The sequence below is a fragment of the Panicum virgatum genome, chromosome 3K (assembly GCF_016808335.1).
Source record: "Panicum virgatum strain AP13 chromosome 3K, P.virgatum_v5, whole genome shotgun sequence".
NCBI classification, from domain to species: domain Eukaryota; kingdom Viridiplantae; phylum Streptophyta; class Magnoliopsida; order Poales; family Poaceae; genus Panicum; species Panicum virgatum.
Genome location: NC_053138.1, coordinates 11,103,223 through 11,126,109, shown reverse-complemented (window position 1 = coordinate 11,126,109; position 22,887 = coordinate 11,103,223). Strand labels below are relative to the sequence as shown.

The 22,887-nt window shown below is 47.0% G+C and overlaps 4 protein-coding genes and 1 long non-coding RNA gene across 9 annotated transcripts; 3 read left to right on the top strand and 2 right to left on the bottom strand.

The window, feature by feature from the left end:
* Nucleotides 1-839: 839 nt before the first annotated feature.
* On the bottom strand, nt 840-4,895 carry LOC120697536 (B3 domain-containing protein Os03g0620400-like). Of its 2 annotated transcripts, none has more exons than XM_039980799.1 (7): nt 4,759-4,895; nt 3,878-4,054; nt 2,977-3,304; nt 2,720-2,910; nt 2,115-2,616; nt 1,783-2,033; nt 840-1,399 (listed from the first exon to the last, which is right to left on the bottom strand). In XM_039980799.1, the coding sequence occupies exons 2-7, from the start codon at nt 4,052-4,054 to the stop codon at nt 1,133-1,135; spliced, it is 1,716 nt and encodes a 571-aa protein (XP_039836733.1). In that variant the 5' UTR covers nt 4,759-4,895; the 3' UTR covers nt 840-1,132. The 2 variants fall into 2 exon arrangements, with proteins under 2 accessions (XP_039836733.1, XP_039836734.1); XM_039980800.1 differs by having other exon boundaries at nt 3,878-4,124; nt 4,759-4,889.
* A 1,802-nt stretch (nt 4,896-6,697) lies between these two features.
* On the bottom strand, nt 6,698-10,701 carry LOC120697535 (acyl-coenzyme A oxidase 4, peroxisomal-like). 2 transcript variants are annotated; one of them, XM_039980797.1, is made up of 13 exons: nt 10,537-10,695; nt 10,316-10,417; nt 9,295-9,401; nt 9,033-9,110; nt 8,820-8,943; nt 8,658-8,731; nt 8,469-8,528; nt 8,249-8,358; nt 7,951-8,110; nt 7,782-7,858; nt 7,522-7,693; nt 7,309-7,401; nt 6,698-7,102 (listed from the first exon to the last, which is right to left on the bottom strand). In XM_039980797.1, the coding sequence occupies exons 1-13, from the start codon at nt 10,550-10,552 to the stop codon at nt 6,974-6,976; spliced, it is 1,302 nt and encodes a 433-aa protein (XP_039836731.1). In that variant the 5' UTR covers nt 10,553-10,695; the 3' UTR covers nt 6,698-6,973. The 2 variants fall into 2 exon arrangements, with proteins under 2 accessions (XP_039836731.1, XP_039836732.1); XM_039980798.1 differs by lacking the exon at nt 9,295-9,401 and having other exon boundaries at nt 6,835-7,102; nt 10,537-10,701.
* Nucleotides 10,702-11,861: 1,160 nt separating this feature from the next.
* LOC120697534 lies at nt 11,862-14,874 on the top strand. 3 transcript variants are annotated; one of them, XR_005684526.1, is made up of 4 exons: nt 11,862-12,461; nt 13,080-13,195; nt 13,745-14,398; nt 14,647-14,874. It is a non-coding gene; the product is annotated as an uncharacterized LOC120697534 (long non-coding RNA). The 3 variants fall into 3 exon arrangements; XR_005684524.1 differs by lacking the exon at nt 13,080-13,195; XR_005684525.1 differs by having other exon boundaries at nt 11,862-13,195.
* Nucleotides 14,875-17,824: 2,950 nt separating this feature from the next.
* LOC120701219 lies at nt 17,825-20,682 on the top strand. The gene is made up of 10 exons (XM_039985355.1): nt 17,825-18,480; nt 18,661-18,915; nt 19,332-19,439; nt 19,531-19,572; nt 19,654-19,749; nt 19,822-19,914; nt 20,017-20,127; nt 20,224-20,256; nt 20,342-20,392; nt 20,470-20,682. Exons 1-10 carry the CDS (start codon nt 17,977-17,979, stop codon nt 20,557-20,559), a joined length of 1,383 nt encoding a protein of 460 aa, XP_039841289.1. The 5' UTR covers nt 17,825-17,976; the 3' UTR covers nt 20,560-20,682.
* On the top strand, nt 20,567-21,343 carry LOC120700597. Its single transcript, XM_039984846.1, has one exon. The coding sequence runs from the start codon at nt 20,567-20,569 to the stop codon at nt 21,341-21,343; it is 777 nt and encodes a 258-aa protein (XP_039840780.1).
* Nucleotides 21,344-22,887: the final 1,544 nt, after the last annotated feature.

The following is a 22,887-nucleotide window of genomic DNA, read 5'->3' as shown; positions in this document are numbered from 1 at the left end:
CGCGGCCGCTGCTCAGGCTACTGCAGCTCCAACGGCCTCGCTAGCCATAGCGTCCTTGCCGGGGGCCCGCGACAATGGGAGCGGAACGCCGAGTCGCCGACTCGCCGAGCGTCGACCGCGCCGCCTTCCATGGCCGTGCGAGCTCAGTAGCGTGCGCCTAGCTTCCACGGGACGAGAGCAAATGGCGTGCGCCTAGCTTCCGGGGTCCGCTCGCAGCTGCGATCAGGAGGGCCGGGACGGTGGGCGGTGGACGGTCCAAACCCAAGAGGAACTTCTCTGAATCAGGGGCCCATCCGCAAATATTCGGATTAGTCGTGATCCGAAGTAGGGTGCCATTTGTAAATTACCCGGGACTATATGCAAATATTCGGATTGCGATTATCCGCAAATACGCATTGATGCGGTCTCTCCGAAGATATACAAATCATCTCTGTATCTGCCATTTCTCTTCCGCTGATCAGAATAACAGAATGCCTCGCATTGTACTTGATTGTACCTAGCTGATCGTTACAAAACCAACGATCATTGTAAGAGTGACAACTGACAACGGATGATACAGTTAGTGTCTGATTAATAACTTGAGGACATGGAATTTTGGATCCTGGAGAATGTCTGAATGTCAATTTACATTTGTTCAGTGAGTCCGGAAAAACAGAACAGCCAGCCCCGTTTGTTCTGAACGAACTGTGCCTGTATCATGCCAAAGGTTGGGCACAACGATGATCTGGCTGACGCAGTAGAAAGACATGACCATTTGCGTACTGAAAAACGACAACATAAGAATGTAGTGCTTGTCCTTCAGGAGCGACCGCCACACTTTGTAATCTCCAGGCATTCTATGCACATAATATCGTACTATGGTAATATAGGAGTCAAATATATTCAGATCTGCGGGCAGACAAATATTTCTGTTTCTGTTCTGACCATATCCAATTTAGCCTACCTGATAACAGCTAACATCTAAAATACTACATATCAGCGAAACTGCACACCATCCCATTGAATGGTATCACAAAAGATGATGGAGTTCATATGGATCTCCCAGACAGGTAGAGACCGTGAACACAAAAGAAGAATGCCTCCGCTCCAGCCCCTTCTGATTGCTCAAGCTACAGCTCTACATATGTGCACCTCACTTGCGAATGAGATGCACGATCATCTTGAGCTTCTCTGTCATCTTCACCAGCTCGAACATGCAGATATCTCCCATACACAGACGGTTCACGGTAACGAATTTAGCCCAGCCACTGTATATCCTCGCGTAATTGCGAGCACGGCTGTGAACACTGTAGACGTGCAGCACAGTGTGCCACTGCTTGCTTTGGCAGCCCTCCAGCTGAAGAATAAGATCTTGGGTTGCCAATGGAAGACATCTTCTAGCATATTCCGTGGCAAAATACTATTTAGAAGTGGAAAAAGGTGTCAGATGATAACTGAATAATTGAGAATTTCCGTATGAAAAAAAGCCCCAAATTTAAGAAAATGATCGATTCATCTACTGTGTACCAATCACCATGTACTGCAGGAGTGCAAAGTCTGCACCATCCTTTTAAAATTTCGCATCATCAAATTTCAAATGGGATATTTGTTGATAGTAAAACTCCAAGATGAAATGAGCGCTTCATTCATCGATAAGATCTTTCTTGCAAGTTTTTCTTATCAGAGAAGTGTTCTATCCAAGAGCAAACCAAAATATTTACAGTATATGGATAGAACACTAACCAAAGGTTAATAACCATATCCCTATTAGTAGGTGTACATAAGCAAGTACTATCAACTTACCATTGACATTGGGAAACCATTCTCACTAGTACTGGTTCTGTTCATCACCGACACAAAAATAGGAAATTCAGATCCAATTGCTTGGACTTTCTCTAGAACCATCTTCCCCTGTGCTGCAGATAGAGTTATGCTGCCTGATATAATGTAGAGAGGCGTGGATGGAACCTCAGAATAGTTGGAATTGAGAGGGCTCCGACTCCGACTGACCCCATCCACCATATATTTCTGAAGATCCTCATGAGTTTCATGATCTGAAATTTTGGCCATCAACTCATATAATATAAGAATAGAGTAAATAGCAAAATATGTAACTAAATAAATAAGTACAATACCATGGTTTAATTTAATAGATTGGCTGGAAGTTGAATCTATCCTCCTAGATTTTGCACAATGGTCAAAGTGCTGCTTCTGGAGCCTAGCTAACTTCTCAGTGTATGCTGCCACATTGTTATCATCATCAGAACTGCTGCTACTCAGATCAATGATATCAACCTTTGAATGGGGTGGATCAATAATTTTAACTGAATCATCACACATTTCTTGGGCATTGGGAACATATTCCTTGCCAAAACATGAAGAGGTTTTCTGACAACCATTTCGGTCAAGGATGAAAACTTCAAGGCGAGAGTTCCCTTTGTATCTGAAAATGACGAGGTCACCCACTTGCACCCTATGAGCAACCACAAAATCATTCCATCCAGACTGGAGAGCTATTTCATCATCACTTTGTTGGGCAGCTGAAACGCTGTATATATTGGAATCAGGGGCTTCTAGTTTAACAGTAGCCTTAAACACCTCCTCTGTAACATTTTTCAAGAGTATAGATGGAATGCTCTGCAGGATTTTTTTTTAAAGATGTAAGTCTTAACCAGAAAATCAGATTGCAGTAACTTAATTAAGCATAATAACAATGATATAAAAAAATGCTGCAACTTACAATATAGCAACTCTTCACATCAACATTGGTTGTCTTCATGACTGCCACATACAGAGGAACTTGAGACCTGTTTGTGTGAGCCATTTCCAATACTTTCTCATCTTGTACCTTGGTTAAACAGGAGCCTCCTGATGTTAAATAGTCAAACTCAGCTGTCTCCTGATTGTGTCTGAGATAAGGTACCTCATTTCCTGCACATAGATAACATTAGTGTAATGATCACAGAATCACAGTATGTAAATTCTAATTCATTTTACCATTTGAAACGTGACGATCACAAGTACTGGGAAGAACAGCTTCAAGGATCTCAGAAGGTGGACTAACACATGAAGTGATCTTCTGGGAACCACCATGTGAACTGTATATCTGGACTTTAAAGGTCGAGTTCCCAAAGAATTTGAACACGAGAGAGTCGTTCTCTTCCAAGTTATGTGCAGCGGAAAAAACATCCCAACCAGAACGTAGAACTATCTCACCCATCTCCCTGGAAACCCCGATATCATATAGGCAACCATTTGGAGCATTTATCTTGATGGTCTCAGAAGTGATTTTCCTAAAATGACTTCCAACTTCTGGTGGTATGCGCTGTTGTAGGATGAAATTAAAGTTAGGGTAAGAAATTTCAGAAGAACATGACAAATTAACAAGAAGGCTCATTGCTTGCAAGGTGTCAGTTACCATGTTGCATAAATTTTTTGGTAGCTAAACAGTACTAAAATACCTCATTAAATGTTTCAGAAGACATTTTTGGTTCCAAAGAAGTATTGATACATGAAGTATTGCATAGCATATATAACTAATAATGCAACATTGTGAAAGAAACCAAGTATGGGCCATGTACAAAGAACTGAATGTCTTGGCTGGGAATCTATGATACTAAAGCGCCCTCTCCTGCTTTGAATCTTTTAATCTAGACAGTGCAAGGACGGAACACGGCTTATGTATTAAGAAGAGAATGATTGGATGGGAATCTCCAAACACCTTCTCTGATTTCCTGTTACATTTAGAAACACCTCCATTACCCTCATCTAGATGCAAGTCATAAGATGTCAAGTGAAAAAAAAAAGAGTGCTGGAAGCAACATTGGTCCCAAAGAGTTGTCGGAAGGAGGTACATGTCAGGTGCATGAGGTGGCAATGTCCAGTGGATCTAACTCACCATGCAGCTCCTGAATTTTTCATCGATGACAACATGGAATCGCATCTTCTTATTGCCCATGCAGCTGTTGAAATCTTCATCAGCGACATCATCGAATCGTATCTTCTCATCATTGCCCTTGCAGTTCTTGTAATGGTGATCCTGACACCTCAAGGAACACTCACAAGTGCTGCCCATCTATCAATGAAACCACACAAGACGGTAAGAAAACCCAAATATTGCACTGTAGTGAGATGCCCCTGTGGCCCTGCATATGAAAATGCATCAAAGACATTGGGGGTAAACAACAATTTATAATTCTTTGATCCACTGGCTAAACTTTGCCCACAGATTGTACCTAACATTTCTGTTTAACTATCTCCCCTTCTTTTTTTCACCCTGCGCCACCATTATTTTCAAGAAATTTTTAGCTAAATTTTGTGGGGTTTTACAACATAGGGCGAGGAATCTGTGCATAGAGGAGAGAGCAGAGAAGGGGGATTTCGGCATTTTGTGGGAAGAAACCTGCTGTCCGCCTGTCCCAACTTCATAGGGGAAATTGAGAAACGAATGTGATTCTTGCCAAAGTTTCTACTCCTAGAGAAGAAGGCCACCCGATTCACAGAAACACTGATGGAAAGAAACATTTTTAGTGAGACATTCACATTTTGGGAAACTGCCGCATTAATTGACCTCCCCGGCGAGTTAGAGCCCGATCGAGGGAGTGAGGGACTGGATCAAACTAAGTACGCACACACCGGCGCCGCTCTGGCTCACCCTCTCCGCCGGCGATAGATTCCCGATCCCCGTCGGCGCCGTGGAACCAACAAGATTGCCCCAGCAAAGATTACCAACCTCCCTGGCCCAAGGAAGGAGGAGCAAGAGAAAGAGCATAGCCTAACCTGCTACGACGGAGCGGCCTCTTTGCTGCTCGTTCGCCGCCTTCCTTGCTCCACTTCCGACTCGTCGCGCCTCAAACCCAGCAACCCAACGCTTTGCCCTTTTAAAAAGCTTTGCGCTGCATCAAGTTCCCAACTAATGGGCACACCAGAGGCAACGTGCGACCTTTCATCAAGGTTTTTTTTCCCCGACCGATTGACCCAAACCGCCGGCCACCGGTTCCGGTTTACCGGACCAGTTGGACCGGTAACTGGTTTATACCGCCCAAACTCAAAATTGAATTCAAATATTCCCGTTGAAACGGTCAGCACCGGTTAGCCGGCCGGTTTGACCAGTTACCGGTCGGTTTGACTGGTAACCGGTCAAATTCAATTTTTTTCTTTTTTGTTTAAATTTAAATGCCCGCAAAGTATACTAAATAAATGTTTGTATAACATATTTTAGTCTAAATGAACCCTCCAACCCTCTTTTGTACTACTTTTATATTGTATTTGTATACTTTTGTATGCACGTTTTTTTGTTTAACTTCAAATCCCCGCAAACTATACTATATGAACGAATTTTTGAGAAAATTTGACACCATTAGATTCGTCGCACCTTGAAGTATTTTTAGAAATTTTTTGGGAATTTTTCATCTTTTGAATTTAAATTTAAATTTTGAATTTGGGCCGGTTTCTAACCGACCGATACCGGAACCGGTCCGGACCGGTTAGACCGGTAACCGCGGTAACCGGACCGGTTCCGGCCGGTTTTTTTAACCCTGCCTTGGTAGTCTTTACTGTTGCGAACAGTAGTCAGAGTGTTAAAAACCAGGACCCCAATTTGTCTAATCTAATTAAAGTAAGTGTTATATTTTTTTCACATTTCGACTCAGTTATACTTTGTGTTTATATTGCACTTGGAATTATTGGTCAAAATAAAATTTCCGTGTCACAACGTCACTGTTAATGTCTAAAATAAAATGTCACTCATTTGTAACCGGAGAAGGTGCAACACATGCTAAGCCATGGAACACTATCCTACAACTACAATATGTAATTACTAGCACAGTGCTCTTGTGTTGCTATGGGTAATAAATTTTATTATACGGATGTATACGAGACTACCAAATTTGTGCTTTTTTAAAGGGTGATCCCCGCACTAAAATTTTAGTCCATCATATCATATGTTTGGACATCAGTTAGAAGTATCAAATATATGCTAATTATAAACCCAATTACATAAATGGCACTAAGCCTAGTCCATAATTTGATAATTTTGTGCTGCAGTAAATATGTGCTAATGATAGATTCATCTCATGAATTAGTCTCCATTTATGTAATTAATTTTACAGTTAGCTCATGTTTAATTCTCCTAATTGGCATCCAAAAATCTGATATACTAGGGACTGATAAAGTTTAGTCAATGGATCCGACACACCCCCTTAGTTCACTCCATATATAGGTTGTGCCATGACCACGTGAGGTATTGATTGTTTAGATTTTGATTATTTCAATTGATTTGTTCAGATTTCAATTAGAATTTTAATTAATTTGTTCAGTTCTAATTAGGATTCCTAATGACAATGATTACATATGATTACATTAGAAATTCTCCATCTCCGCTATTTCTAATGTAATCATTGTCATTAGGAATCCTAATTAGGATTCCAGACATGCATAAACACAAATTGATTTGAATTTTTCATTAAAAAAACAAATTGATTTGAATTTTTCATTAAAAAAACAAATTGATTGAGTTATTCCTCATTTCCATTATTTCTAGCTCCGCCTCGGAGTGATCCCCACAGTTTTACCTTAGTACTTTGTTTTATCTGATTAAGCATACAACTACATTTTTTGGTGGTTAATCAAATAGAAATGCATGCAGCTTAAGAGTATAACATCGTCAGATGATGAAATTTTTTCTTATAATACAGTATTAGAACCACTAGGATGAGGATTCTTAAAAAAAATTATGTTACATCAGGAATTCGATCCATAATGACATGTTTTCTACCTGTCTTGTGGCAGTGGCATCTATGGTAGGAACAAATGGCATTATTTCGAGCTAGGAACATTTCGCAAAACGAAAAATGACCACAGGCACCATCAGAAAAACTAACAGTGCAATCGATATAATCTTCAGTTGCTCTTATTCCCGTCATGAGAATTTATACAAGATGCGTGTCTATCATGTTCACTGTGGCTTCCTCTGTAAGAGAAAACTAGGAGAATTTCACAAGCGTGATTTCGTTAACACAGCAGGTTTGAAGCTAGCGATCCCGGTGATCTCTCTGCCCGTCACCAAGCTGTTAATGTCATACGTGCCCTCGTACGAAAAAATCGGCTCCAAATCACAGAATGCCTGCAGAGACAAGGACTGTTATGGACAACTTCTTTCTTCACGGAAGGTTGAAACTCGAATCACATGGTTTACAAGGTGCAATGATTCTATCACAAACAAGCAGGTAGTCGAAAATCTTTAAGGCATTCTTAAATTTTTCTACTTATTTTGTCATGTTTGGAGAATACCAAAAGAGTAAATCTCAATAAATGTTGAGCCCCTCTTACCTTGGCAACCAGAAAATCAGCCAAAATGCCATTGCCGCCCAATAGCTCCCGGCCAAGAGAAACTACCTCCCTCGCCTTCCTGGACGTCCATGCCTGCATCAATGTTATCACTTCTCAGTAGATTGTACAAGATACAAATAATGATGCAATCTTTGTGGGACCCAAGATGAGGAAATGATCGCTAGCTATATGCCTATATTACAGTTTACTAACCTTGCCTAAACTAGCATGGCCTGGCGTCATTTTGCCCGACTCATACAACTTGCATAGTCGCCAGCCAATAAGAAGCATGGCCTGAATGTTGCCAAGCATTCGTACAAGCTTCTCTTGGTTGAGCTGAAAAGCTGCCAGTGGGGCCCCAAATTGTTTCCTTTCTTTCAAGTACCTGTTCAGTAAAAGAATGTGATATAGTGGAAAGCTTAAACATATCAGGCTGGATAAACTACAAATAGATTTAGTAAGATGATTCCTACCTATGGCACATGTCAAAAACTCCCATTGATATGCCTATCGGTTGCCATGCCACCATAATGCGAGACATAGCGAGAACCTGTTTCAGAAAAATTAAAACTTTAACAAAATACAATTCTGATTATCCGACAAAGCAGAGTATAAGAGGTTGTAATAAAAATGTATAAGTACCTTGTTTATATCCTGAAATGAATTGATACCTGTTAATCTGTCTTCCTCAGGGACAAATACTTTATTAAGAATTATGTCTCCATTTTGAACCATTCTGAGTCCAATTTTGTTTTCAATTTTTGTGGCTTTTAGACCGGGAGCTCCTTTCTTCACAATAAATCTAGAATTGTGTATCACATTCATTGTCAGCAAGCAATGTATTCCTTGCAATGTTCATCAATAGATATAGCTTCATATTGAGATGAACAGATACGATTAACAGTACCAGCAACATAAGGATAGAAAAAAAAATGATTACCCGTTTAGTTGGTTTGTATCTGCATTCCTAGCTAAAATGATGAGCACATCTGCAAAAGTGCTGTTACCTATCCAACGCTTTTGGCCATCCAAATGCCAACCACCAGGTACCTTCCAAAAGAAAAAACCAACAAGGTTAGCGTCAAAAGGCCACATCTCATCAATAGAAATATCCAAATTTATCTTCAGGAAAAAATGTCATGCTTCCAAATAAAATAAACCTTGGTTGCTGCAGTCCTTAAGGAGCTTGCATCACTTCCATAATCTGGCTCTGTCAATGCCTGTAGAAAGGAGACAGTTCTCTCAGGAAGGTGAAATATCAAATAGCATCCACAATACTGAAGCGATGAGTAGTGGTGCTGACAGTACAAGAGCAAATGATTAAAAATAAATTGGACAATGTAACTCACCCAACAACCAACAGTCTTGAACTGGGCAAGTGAAGGCAAGTATTTATGCTTTTGAGCCTCCGAACCACAAAGGGCTACACTTAAAAAAGAAAAAAAAAACTGTAACACTGAGCTTTGTTGTACAAAGTTGTTTTCTTAGCCAAGATCGAATGCTAGACTTACCAATCGTGGACATAGCCAAAGAGGAGTGTACTAAAATAAATGTGGAGCAGCTCGCATCGACACGTGCAACTTCTGCTATGCAAATAGCACTAGCTGTAAGTGACAGTCCTGGGCACCCATACCCCTGTACAATTGAATGCAAAACATCAATGAAATGTGCATGTGGATGAGGCCTGACATTCGGAAGCAGAGCACGGTTTGTTTGGTTTGTACCTTTATTGTACCACCAGCTAAGCCAAGAGTTGCAAGGTTGGGAATGGCATGAAATGGGAATTCTGCCTTCTCCCAGTACTGCAGAGTAAAATGACACCATGTAAGCTTATGACAACATGAGGCAGTATCGCAGACTTAGAGTGCATCAGCAAGTCAGTCCAAGGGAGATTAAAATGTCATGGTAGAGAAGAAGCATGGTATCTACTAGGCCACCACAAGATTCAGCACACAAGACATGTTTCACTAAGAAGCAAAAACGCACTTCAGTCATAACGGGCGCAATTTCCTTTTCCATAATGCCTCGGACCTTCTTCCTGAGTGCCTTCTCTTCATCAGTCAGCAAATCATCAAACTGGTAATAGTCCGACACTGCAACCATAAACAGGTGAGCTCAAAAGTTGATAAAAAATGCCCCAAGTCGCAGTTCACCTGCTGCAAGCTATGATACAGTAATCCAAGCTTGTAACAGTACTCTCTGCTAACTAACCAAACTGCCACCAGCATTTAGTTACAAAGTAGGCCTAGAGGGGATAGAGATTGAAAAACAAAAATTTAGTTCTTTCTGACAACGACAGAGCATAACAAAACAGGTTCACATCACATGTGGTTAAATGCAAGCTTACTAGAGAGCCGCCCAATTATTATCGAATCAGAAGCACTAGTCACAAAGAAAAGAAGAGCAAGGGAAGTCAACTGCTATTATCGAAAGCTATCATCCATGCGATGGCCCATCAGTTGGAGCTACCACTTTTAATGCATAACAAGGACTTCTTTTATTATTTCCTATATGACCACGCCACAAGAAAACCATGTCCTTCTAAGCATTGAGAAAAACAGCTCTGAATCGAACCAAACTCCACTAATCCTGGCCGTGGATAAGAGTGAAAAATCATAAAGGCACTTGAAGTAAATCGAAATTACAAAACATGGTTGCAGCCTCCGGATGCCCAACAAACCCCTCGTATTCTCCACCTAACAGCTCTTGGAAGCTAGTACACACGAGACCGCTGCCAATTTGCACCCAATCAAGCAACACAAGACTCGAGATATTACTGCGAAAGTATGAACAGAACAGTCAACCCTCCACTCTAAAAAAGCGATGAGCAAGGCATTGCTCCCAATCTCTTTCTCCAACGCGGAAGCAAGGAGCATTTGCAGCTCGAACAGCCGCAGTCGATTCCATCGAGCTACTCTGACCTCTCGAATTCGAACCAAAAATAGCAAAAAACTAGTGGCACGACAGTAACAGCAGGAGGCGGAGGGGTAGAGAGGGGACATCTCACCGGCGGGCGGGAAGAGCGACGCCGGCGTGGCCTGAGGGAACGCGAGCGCCACATCCAGCGCCGGAAGCCCGACCTTGCCGCCGGCCCCGGCGCCGCCGCTACCTGCAGCATTAGAAGGAGCAACGGATGGAACAGGTCAGCCACGGCGAGATAAAACACAACCCACCACCGGATTCCCCCAGCCGGATCCCGGCGTCGGGGGAGCTCGGTCCGGCACCCACCTCCCAAGCTGCCCATCGCCGCGCTCGAGGGCCCCGCGAAATTCCCCCTAGCGGATCCGGCGAGCTCCCCGATCAAGCCGGAGCAGTAGGTGGAGGAAGAGTAGGAGGAGGAGGGAAGGCGAGAAGAGCGGCACGACACGATACGAAACGCGACGATTTTTGGAGGGTCGGACCGACCGGAGGGAGAGCCTTTTGACGTGCGGGAACGTCCCGGGGCCCACCTGTCATAGGTAGCGGGCTGCGCGGGGCGGTGACGTAGCTGGTGGATAACGATATGGATGGGCATGGGCTCCCACGCCCTGTCATCAAGGTGGGCCCCACCCGGCAGCCGACGACGACGGGGGCGACCGAATGCGCGGGCCCACGTGGCGGTGGGAGCGGCGGGGTTACCTCGAGCTGCGGGTCGGGCCTGCGATTCCGCCGCCGTTTCCGTGGCATCTCCCCCGGCCGGCCACTGGAAGCGCAGGCGTGCGGAGCCTGCCCGTTGACACGTCACGGATGGCGTGGCGTGTTAGGTGAATCTGAAGGACCATGTATGAAGTGATAGCAAACGGAGGTGCTTCCGGTCGCTCTTTTGTTCAGCTAATCCTCTTTCATGAATGATCGATCATCATTCTTGTCATGACAATGATCAACACGTACTCTACAGGTTATTAGTATCAGTTGATCGTCTTCGATCAGACTTCAGTAGATTTGTCAGCCAGCACATCAACACCGTGAGTTCACTCGTCTCCTGACGTCGCTGAAAATGTTACGTTGTCCTGTACATGAACAACCGGCATTTGTTTCAGATAGCAACATTCTGCAAAAGATAAAAATTACTACTCCACTGAACATTGGCTGAGAATCTCACGCTTTGAACCTACATCATATTTTTGCTGCACTCATTCCCAGTCTCATTGCATTGCGCCCGACACAGAACCGTTTAATAAACAGTTTAAACACCAACTGAGCATTCAGCCAACGGTTGATGTTAAATAGTCAAACTCAGCTGTCTTCTGATCATGTCTGGGATAAGGTACCCAATTTCCTGCACATAGATAAGATTAGCGCAATGATAACAGAATCACGGTATGTAAATTCTAGTTCATCTTTACCATTTGAAATGTGATGATCACAAGTAGTACTCGGAAGAACACAACTTCAAAGGATCTTAGAAGGCGCACTTCATTAAGAGTGAAGATTTTGCCCAGAGCGAAGATTTATGTTGGTGTGGTGTGCGTGGGTGTGGAGGCCTGGAGGGCACGAGTGCGGTGTGGTGACTGTGTTCGTCTTCTTTGTTCTCTTCTACTATCTAAAAAAACGAAGTTCTGTTTACCCTCCCCTGGGTCTGCCTCTTCCGTGGGTCTGCCTCCCGCGCCGTGCCTCCGCCCCCTCCACGCTCGTCGCTCCCCCGCTCGAGCAGAGAGCAGTTGCCAGCTCGCGCCGCTGCCCTCCACCACCACGTCCCCGCTCCCCCGCCCTGACGCCCCGACCGACGCGCCTTCCTCCCCCTCGCGCTCCGCTCTCACCTCCCCCCCACCCCGCACGGATCCGAAACCGCTGCCGCCACACCCGGCCTCCTCGCCTCCGTCGCCGCCGACAGTTCGCCTCCGACGGCGCCGACCGCCCGCTGCATTGCCTCCCCACTCGTGCCCAGCCGCTGGCTCCACTCAAGGACGCGATGCCCCCTGCCCGGGTCCGTGCGTCTGCCGCTGCCTCGCCACCTGTGCCCGTGAAGACCGAGGAGCCCGAGCCGTCTTTGGTTCCTTCCTCGGCAACAGCAACAAGGGGCCGCGGTCTCCGCTTTCCGGCCTCGCGGGACGCATCCTTGCCGCTCGCCCTGCGCCTCCTCCTCCACCCTGACTAGCAAGCAGAGCAGGCTGCCGCTCCTCCTCCCTGACCAGCAAGCAGAGTAGGCTGCCGCTCGCCCTGCGCCTCCTCAGGTGGGTTCCCGATTCCTCAAGTGAGCATGTTGAGCATAGAGTTGTTGAATCATCATTGTGGTGTACGTTTCCCTTTCCATCTCTCTAATGCTCGTAGTCCCAAGAATTTCCCAAGGCTCCTTGGGATTGTTCGGATTGCTAGGCTTCTTTGTGCGGGAATTGCTTTTATGCGGAAGTATCGTAGTCGCACACCCTTAACTCCTACTGCTTCCCACGATTTGGACTGGAATTTCTAGGGCTAGGGTCTCGTTTAGTTTGTGCTTCCATATGGCTCTGGAATCTTGATATATACTCGATGTTTCCATTGGGCGAATTGCAAGTGCTCCCTTATGTCTTCATCAGTTGTCCAGCATGTGATCCTCAACGCTGACATTTTTGTATCATACAAGTGAAAGACCAATACCTATTGCAATTGTGTAAAACTGTAAATTAACGTATTCTCATTTTTTCTTATCCAATTAATATTGCTGCAAGTACATGTGAGTGGATTATTCTACAGAGTCCATTTCTGGCAAATAGGGCAAGTAGGATATTTGATTACTTTTGTAAGAACTGTTTGGCTATAACAGTGTTTATGGTTACAAGTTAACTGGTGCAACTTTTTTTTGTTTCCTTCAGTAATGTACTAATGGTTGTTATATAAAAACCATCCCATATTAAGTCAAGGAATCACAATAGCATGAGGCAGTGGCTAGATCTGCAAATTCAGATCTTGCAATAGAAGAGCTCAATAGGTATGGTTTTTTTTTATTTGATTGGGTGAGTTGTGATTTTAATTCGTAGAGGAGATCCTTCACAACTGCATTGCCAATCTGTTACTGGGTGAGTTTTGTAATTTCACTGTCTTCTTTCAATGTCCCAGTCTAAACTGATTTAAAAGTAGCACAAAATGCTAAATCTCTCACCTAGGCCTAATACTTACGCATTCACAAATTTCTGTGTGGTCCTCATCACCTGGGAGGAGGCGGGACCTCTACTAATGCAGGGCCGCTGTGTTTCAATTTTACTGCTGCCATTGCTTTCTGTGTGTTATACATTTCTCTGTTGTTTCCACTTCATTCATTTCTCTATTGTTTCCCCTTATTAACTGTATTGTTTTCAGTACTCAGGCCTTTACTGTGAGCAATTATATTAGTTTTGTGTTGAGAATTGGGTGCAGGACAAAGTAATTAGGAACCTGTACAAGTGCATTAGACAGTTAGGAGTAATTGGGTTATGTTTCATATAACACTCCCTACATTATAACACTGACTTGTAGTCACCATTCCTATCAAATGTTTCAGGTTTACAACATTTTAAGAGCTTCCCCTTAGGACAACCTATAAATAAATTCGGAGGACAAACAGCCAACCATTTCCTTGGTTTGGAACACCCATTGTCTGCAAGCAGGGGCCATCTGTTCCAAAAAAAACTGTGAGCACAGATCATTAGTTAGATTTTAGTTTCAATGCAACATAAAAATCTGTTGGTTTTCCTACTTCCTATGGATTAGAATAATCTATACTTGTACTCAATTGGCAGCTAAACTGTTGTGATTTAAATTTGAATTCTAGCTATGGTGGCTTCTTGTCTGGTTCTGCTCAAGGTTGTTCCTGGTACATCAACAGCTGCTACTCCTCACGTGTCCGTTTTTGTTCATCAGTTCATTCTGGCTTCCATATGTGATATGTCACATGCGTGCTATGCATTCGATGAATTTTGTGTGGAGAACCTTGACATCATTTGATTCTTTTTTTTTTGAAAGGAATGACACCATTTGATTCTGTATCTGTTGTGTTCAAGCAACAAAATCAAGTTCTGACAAATTTGAATAAAAATAATCAAGGCAGTGTTTTCGAATGCCTCAGTAAATGGGAATCTGCCAATGCTATGTAGAGTGCTCTTTGGCAGTGCTTGTTACTGAGAAGAAGCGCTTGTCTGCATCAAGTGTATGTCAGGTACACGAGCAATGTTTTCATCATTAATCCATGTAAACATTTATAGTTTCCTCTTAAGAGTTTGAAACATTGAATCCAATTGACAAGTTTACTATCAAGTAGCCAACATGGACAAGGATTTGACACTTGAAATCTCAACACTCAGCTATTGATTGTAGTTTTGATAATTAGCTGGAAAGATTTTGTTCATAATATTCCCAACTTTATGCTTGATTCTGGTAATGCATGAGTCCTTTTTCTTAGTTCAGAATTTCAGACTACTGCAACAGCTAATTGAGGTTCACTTTTGAGACAAGCAATGTTGCTACCATTTGACAACATGGCACCCGTAGCAACGCACGGGCATTCAACTATTAAAAAAGAAAATTACTGCTGGAGGAGTACTCCGTAGAGGACATTCGACCCAAAAAAAATTGTATGGGTGTTTTATTATTTTCTTAGGAAAAACTCTGTGTGTGTGTTTTGAATAAAGGCCGTGTTTGGTTAGACGCCAAATCAAAATTACACAAAAAGACGAATGTCTGCATGGAGTACTAAATGAAGTCTATTTGCAAAACCTTTTCAAGGATGGGTGTAATTTTTCGAGACCAATCTAATGACGATAATTAATTGATGATTTGCTACAGTGATGCTACAGTACCAACCTCTAATCGTGCGGTCAAAGGTTTTATTAGATTCGTCTCGCGATTTATACGGGGGTTGTGGAGGTGGTTTTGTAATTAGATTTTATTTAATACTTTTAATTAGTGGTTAAAGATGAATAAAAATTCCATCAATTCTTAACTAAACACGGCCAAAGAAAAAAAATTGGATCCGCGTGTTTGCAAGGCGAGCGACAGGCCTAAATAAATTGGGCTTTTAAGAAATGGAGGCCTCTTTACCTTCGAGCCCACCAGAACCACCATATCCACATGGACCGGACGCGGACTCGATCCCCCCACCTGGGCCACCCCCAATCCCGAGAGAGAGATCGAGCCCTCCTCGTTCTCGGCACGCCGCCGCCTCGGACTCGTTTCCCCTCATCGGAGAGGGAAACCCCTTCCCACCCTCCCCCGCCAAACCTCTCCATCGAATCGAGAGTGGTGCTCGGTGTTCCCCTCCAGCCCGAGAAGGAAGGAAGCGACGAGACGGCGAGATCCGGTTAGGGTTTCCAGCCTTGACGCCACCGAGAATCACCGAGGAAGGAAGGCGACTCGAGAGATGCCGCCGCCGGAGCGCACCGTCTGAAGGGGCTGCTGGGGGCCGCGGGCTCCAGTGGAGCCGCTACAATGGCGCAGCCGACGCGCGGCGGGAAGGGCGGCGCGGGCTCCAGTGGCGGTTCGAGAGTGAAGACGGTGAAGGCAGGTGTTGGCTTGAGCAAAGAGACACCACGAACGCACCAGGCTGCTGCAGGCGCGAATGGAAAGACACCTCGGAAGCATCAGGCTGTTGCAGGCTCAAATGGAGCAATCGCACAGATGTTAGGGTAAACCCAGCGCGATCGCCGTGCGCGTGCGTGCGTGCACGGGCGGCGAGCTGGTGTGTGTGTGCGCGCACGAGGTGTAATGTGCACTGGTCGTTGGGCGCGCCAGTGTGAGCCAAGCGCGCGTGTGTGCGCGCGGACATGGTGTGGTTGAGTCGAGCGTGTGCGCGCGCGAAGGTGATCGTGAGCGCGATCAGAGCCATGATCGTACGGGCGATCAGGAGGCGGAAGTTGTGGTGGGATCCGCGTTGGTCGCGCGGACGTTGAAGCCGTTGAAGCTCCGCATTGGGCGTGGCATCTCCGGGTGCATGGCGAGTGTGCGTCAGAGCGCGTCCGCGCCCGCGGCGGAGCTGGTGCGCCCGTGCCGGTGAAGTAGGGCGTCGAGTGGGTCGTGGGTGCGTCCCTTGGGCTATAAAGGCCCGTTGTACTCCGATTGTGATCAGCGTGAAGTGAATTGGAGAACGGTGTGCGGCACCGTGCGTTCGTGCGCAATTTCTTCCCTGAGTTACTGTTCATCTTCCCCAACCCGCCGTCCAAATTCCGTAGCGTCCGAGCGCCGATTCGTGAAGCTAGCGGCTTGGAGAGTGAGAGGGAGCTGTAGAGCGTCATTGCGCTCGAAGGTTTGTCCGGGGGATCGCCGGAGGTGCGAGCTCGACGACGACCCCCCCCCCCCCGACGGAGTTTGGCGGCGCCCTGCTCGCCGTCGTCGCGGCGCGAGGTGGACCGCCAACAAGTGGCATCAGAGCCGGTCCATCCGAGGCGCGGCTGGTGGTGGTTACCGGCGTGTGTCGCCGGCGGTGGAGAAGAAGGAAGCTCGCCGGCCGTCTGGACGCGTGTGCGCGCGTGGTCATCGACATGAGGCGCAACGTGCGTTTGCGCGCGCGTGGCGTCGAAGTGCGGCAGCGTGTGCGTGCACGCGGCCGTATCTGTGTTGCGCCATGCGCGTGTGTGCGTGCGGGCGTTAAGCGCGGAGAGCGCGTGCGTGCGCGCAGCCGTCGAACGGGTGCCCTGCGCGATCGTGCGGCGATCATCTTGGGCGCGTGTGCGGGTCCGCAACGCGGTGGCGCGGCCATGGCGAGAAGGACCTCGGCGTGTGTCGCTGAGGAAGAAGACGGAGGCCCGCGGCGGCGACGTGAGGCGTGGCTACCACGAGAAAGAAGATGGCGGGCGCGTGCGGGCGCGTGGACATCATGTGCGGCGGGGCGTGCGTGCGCTCGACCGTGGAGCGGCGATCGTGAGCCGACCGTCAATGTGATCGTGCGGGCGATTAGGCGGCTACGGCGGACGTCGACGACGAGCTAACCCTCCAGTGAAGATCCGGCGTAGGCGGCGCTGGGTTTAGGGGGTGATTATTAGGGTAAACCCAGCGCGATCGTCGTGCGCGTGCGTGCGTGCACGGGCGGCGAGCTGGTGTGTGTGTGTGCACGAGGTGTAATGTGCACTGGTCGTTGGGCGCGCCGGTGTGAGCCAAGCGCGCCGGTGTGAGCCAAGCGCGCGTGTGTGCGCGCGCGAAGGTGATCGTGAGCGCGATCAGAGCCATGATCGTACGGGTGATCAGGAGGCGGAAGTCGTGGTGTGATCCGCGTTGGTCATGCGGACGTTGAAGCCGTTGAAGCTCCGCATTGGGCGCGGCATCTCCGGGTGCGTGGCGAGTGCACGTCAGAGCGCGTCCGCGCCCGCGGCGGAGCTGGTGCGCCCGTGCCGGTGAAGTAGGGCGTCGAGTGGGTCGTGGGTGCGTCCCTTGGGCTATAAAGGCCCGTTGTACTCCGATTGTGATCAGCGTGAAGTGAATTGGAGAACGGTGTGCGGCACCGTGCGTTCGTGCGCAATTTTTTCCCTGAGTTACTGTTCATCTTCCCCAACTTGCCGTCCAAATTCCGTAGCGTCCGAGCGCCGATTCGTGAAGCTAGCGGCTTGGAGAGTGAGAGGGAGATGTAGAGCGTCATTGCGCTCGAAGGTTTGTCCAGGGGATCGCCGGAGGTGCGAGCTCGACGACGACCCCGGCGGAGTTTGGCGGCGCCCTGCTCGCCGTCGTCGGCGGCGCGAGGTGGAGCGCCAACAACAGAAGCATCGCATAGAGGAGAAGAAAGTGGGTGGGGACTCGAGTGAACAGAAGATGGCATCGAAAAGCTCTAGAAAGGAGAGGGCCTGGACTTCTCGACAGTCGTGTCATCCGCCATTGGGCACCACCCGAACGCCTGGCAACAACACAGAACGATCAGCTGCAAGAGAGAAGCAGCAGTCAAAAAGCAATCCATCTTTTCCAAGGGAGACCACCCCGCGTGTTGATCAGAAGCTTAGAAGAAGAAGCTCCAACGATGCTTCTGCAGCTGGTCGCTCTTTGGGTGGCAACACTGCTGCCCATCGCAGTGAAGAACTTACGGCTGATGACAAAAGACGTCTTACAGAGGAAATGATGATAAAGGTACAAGAAGCAGACCTCTTAATCCAGCAACTGAACGAATTGGGTGTGGGAGAGAGCATCGACCATGAGGAGTTGCAAGGTTACTATGGACAGCTGCCCTGCGAACCTCCTCGTGTTGACACTTATCTTGAACTGGGCGATGAGATAAAAAAGCTTCAAGTTCACCATGTTCTGTGCCGTATCGAATATTACAAGGTTCCATCCATATTCACATCAATCACATTACATGCTCTGAGCTGTTCTACATATCCACATTCATGTTGTTTGTCGGAATATCGCTTCGATTGTCCTACTCAACATACATGTTGGCTCGCCTAACCTACGGTTCGTATTTAATTTATCTCATTGCTCATCAATGATCTCATCGTGTAACAGGTGACACAACAAGGGCGCAAGGGTGCACATGATGCTGAATTGGAATATGATTACCACCGTCGACGCTGCCTCAAGGAAAAGCTAAAGTGCTTTGTGGAAGATGAAACTAAACTGGATGGGGATCACATTCTGGACAATCTTGACAAGGAGGGTTTAATTTGGTACATTGAAAAAGACGACATGTTTGATTGGTCCTTCCAGTATCTCACAGCTGCTGCCTTGGATGACTACCAACGTTTGGTCCCTCAAAATCGCGTATGTATTTTCATATTTGATTGATCCTTTGTGTTAGTATGGTTAGGAGCTGTCACGATGACACGGGCCCCAAAATTAAGATTTGATGATGATTCTAGCTATAAGCCTAGAACTTTACAAACTAAATGGGAATATCAGTGTGTATAATGATTTTACGAAAAGTAGGAGTGTATGTAGGCTGAGCATTAATTAACATTGAAAACACAACTCATAATCTGATATGCAAACAAGTGACTTTATGGCAGCTGGTCATTACTTTTATGAAATTGGTGAAGGCTTTTTTTTTTTTGCTTGTTCAGAATGGCAGACACTTACGATTGGCCATAGATGAATTAGTTTAAAGAGAAAAAGGAATTACTTATTGGTTGTCATTAAAGAAATTTCTAAACTACAGTTTTTCATCCATTTTAATGTAGGGTGGCTGTGAGTATGTCCATTGGGATGATTACCGCATGTATTTTCATAAGTACGAGATTGAACTAGAATACCTTGATTTCTGGGAAGAGTTGTCGAAGAAGCTTAAGGTATGCACTATAGAATATATTGGGCAAAGCTCAAAATTTTGTACGGTATTTTCTCTTGTTCTGGTCTCACAACCCTTTTACATTTTGCCAGTGGATGGGGGACTATATTCATATTGGGTGGCCAACTCTTAAGGTAAGTGTGACCATACAAAAACCATAGATTGACACTGTTTCTCTAGTTTTGTATTACTCTAATTGCTCGTATCTTTTTTAGTGGGGGAGAATATGCAGAAGAGGAGAATCCCAAGCAATCAAGATCGCTACTGGCTTTTCCAATATAACCACCAGATTAGCTCATGCTGCTTATTATGTAGGATCTCTAGCAGAGCCTTCAGTTTCAATTTGGAGGTTTGTATGTAAGGCACTGACTTCTTTGTTTCAGGAATGCATTGATAGCATGAACTTGGAATTTTGTTGGTATAAGCAATTAGATGGCGTGTACTTTGAGATTTGGAAGCGAGTGGCCAAGTTAAAGGTTAGCAGTTTGCACTATTTTCTGCACAGCTAAGCAACTACGGAATGCTGGAGTGTTGATAAATGCTAATAATCCATGCCTTTTCTTTCGAAACATGTTCAGAAGAGTTTTAGAGAGGCTTTGGAGGAAGTCTGTAGATTGGACCAGTTTCCACTACGCGAACATGTAATGAAATATGCACTGGATAATAATAGCTTTGAGATGGAAATGCAGGTTGGTTTTCTTTTCCTGCACAGCTAAAAATTAATGCCATCTTCTGATTTGTATTCCTGTTTGATGCTTATCCATTTGACCTCTTTCCTTTTTCAGTTCCGCAATTGCACAGAAGGCATTACTGAAGAAGTAAGTATTGTCTGTGTGACAATTCAAAATGGAATCCACTGTTAATCTGTTATGTTATATTTGAAACCTTTGTTCCTACCTTTAGGTTACAGAGGAGAAAGCTCAGGACTTGATTGCAGATGCCATTACAAAGCTGGTACGGTATTTTCTAGAGTTTCATCTGCATGCTTCATAGTATTAGCTGTAACGAAAATCGTTTCCTTGTTTTTTCAGTGGACCAGGCCAAAGTTCTATGCAGACTATATCAGAAAGAAGATAGAGGTTGCCAGAGCTATTGGAATCGTTTCCCCAGTGTCACCTTGATTATTTTATGGAAAAAGTTCATTTTTGGCCATCCAACTCTTGTCTCGATTTGATTTTGGCCACCGAACTCCAAAACCGGGTATCTTTGATCATCCAATTCTTAAAACCGTTCATTTTCGACCATCGGGCGGTTTTGTTACCCGGTTTCGCTGACGTGGACGCCACGTGGCGGTGGGGTCCACTTGTCAGCCACATCTCTCCTCTCCTCTCTCTTTTCAGTTGCTCATCCTCCTCGCGAGTCCCAGGCAGCAACGCAGTGGTGCCACCGCACCCCGTGCCGGAGATAGGCAATAGCCTCGGGGGAAAGCGCAAGGGCGCCAAGGTGATGCAGCTGGACGGCACCTCCTTCCGCGTCAAGCCCCCCGCCGCCGCGGCCGACGTGATGCGGGACCACCCGGGCTTCCAGCTGCTCGAGTCGGAGGAGGTCAAGCTCCAGGGCGCCCGCGCGCGCCTGCTGCCGCCCGACGCGCCGCTCCGCCGGGGCCGCCTCTACGTCCTTGTCGCACTCCCGCTCCGCGCCCCCGCCGCCGCCGGGGCCATGCGCCGCGCCTGGTCGGGCAACCTCTACGTCGGGGCCCGCGAGCGGCTCGAGTCGCTCATGCTCGCGCGCCGCTCCACCTCCGACCTCTCCTCGCTCCCGGCCCACGCCTCCGCCTCGGCGCACGCCAGCGCCAGGGTCACCTCGGAGCGGTCGCCCGGGATACTGCGGAGCCCGCAGTTCGCCAAGACGCCACAACGCAAAAACAGAGCAGAGCTTGAGCCGCTGGTGAAATTAGCAAGATAAACTCCACCGTTGGTCGATTCCTTCCGTATACAGCTCCGCTAGCACCTAAAGCTTCACCACACCCCCTCAATTGCACCGCTCATCACCGGCAAGGTTGTGTCGCCGTTATTGTCGTCCGCCAGCCACAGTACGCCATCTCCACGGTGAGCACCTATGCGCTGCCTTTTTTCGTTCGAGTTATTGGTCCTAGACGTCTAAGTAGTTGCTTCGGAAGCTCGTGACCAAGTCGTTGGCCGGAGTGTCGCTGTCGTAATTCGCCCACGCCGGCCAACCCGCGGCCGTTTCCGTCGTCGCCGATGCATGTCCTTCGCGTCCCCGCCGAAGGGGAGGGGGCGCGCTGCGGCGTCCGTCGCGTCCCCACCGGAGGAGAGGCCGCGCAGGGAGGCTGCACCACCGAGGGCGGCTCAGAGGCCGGCGGCTGCCGGTGGTGGAGACAGAAGAAAGAGAGAGGAGAGGGAGAGGAGAAAAGATAGAGGAGAGGAGAGATGTGGCTGACAAGTGGACCCCACCGCCATGCCGCGTCCACGTCAGCGAAACCGGGTAACAAAACTGTCCGATGGTCGAAAATGAACGGTTTTAAGAGTTGGATGATCAAAGATATCCGGTTTTGAAGTTTGATGGCCAAAACCAAACCGAGGCAAGAGTTGGATGGTCAAAAATAGGTTTTTTTCTTATTTTATTTATATAGATATGTTCACATCCTTTTCATTTGTGGACAACCAAAATAGATGCAGCCGAACATCCTTGCAAGGTAAACTTGCGTGGCATGTCCGCCGGCCAGCCATCGGAAAGCGCAAGCGTGTGTTGCGCGCAATGCAATGAAAGCCCGTTGCCCGCTGACACGTCATGGACAGCACGGATGGCGTCTCTTTTGGGTCCAGCTTTTCCCGTGGATTTCGTGCCAAAGAACATGATCAGCTAATCCTCTTTCATCAATGAGCATTCTTGTGGTGATCACTGATCAACACATTAACAGTGATTTCAATTCACTCGTCTCCGAATAGAACACTGGAAAGGTTACATTGTCGTACAAGTACACACATGCCATTGGTTTGTGCCAGCAGCATTTTCCGAGATAAAAACGATACTCGCAATGTGCCAAAAAACTGATGCCTGATATTAGAGGTATGTATAGTTGACTTGTCTTGTACTCTAAGTCTTGTAGACTCTTACTTGTACATCAAGCCGTCTCGGCTATATATATGAAAGGTCACCCCCCAATCAGGGTATGTGGTGTTTCTCCAATCTCTATCTCTCTACATGGTATCAAGAGTCCGGGCCTAGTTTTCTGGTCTCACCCCTTCCGCAACCCTAACTCCCGTGCGCCGCCGCCCGGCCCGCACGTCCAACACCCACCAGGCCGCGCTAGCCCCCTGCTTGCGCCGCCGCCGCGCTGGTCCCTAACCTAGCGCCATGTCGGCGTCCTCCACCACGTCGGCCACCAGCCCTAGCACCGGCCAGGGCACCCTCCTCGCCGCGCACGACTCCCTCATTCCGGTCTTCGTCAATCCGTACGCCTCCGTCAACGTCAAGACCCACGTCCC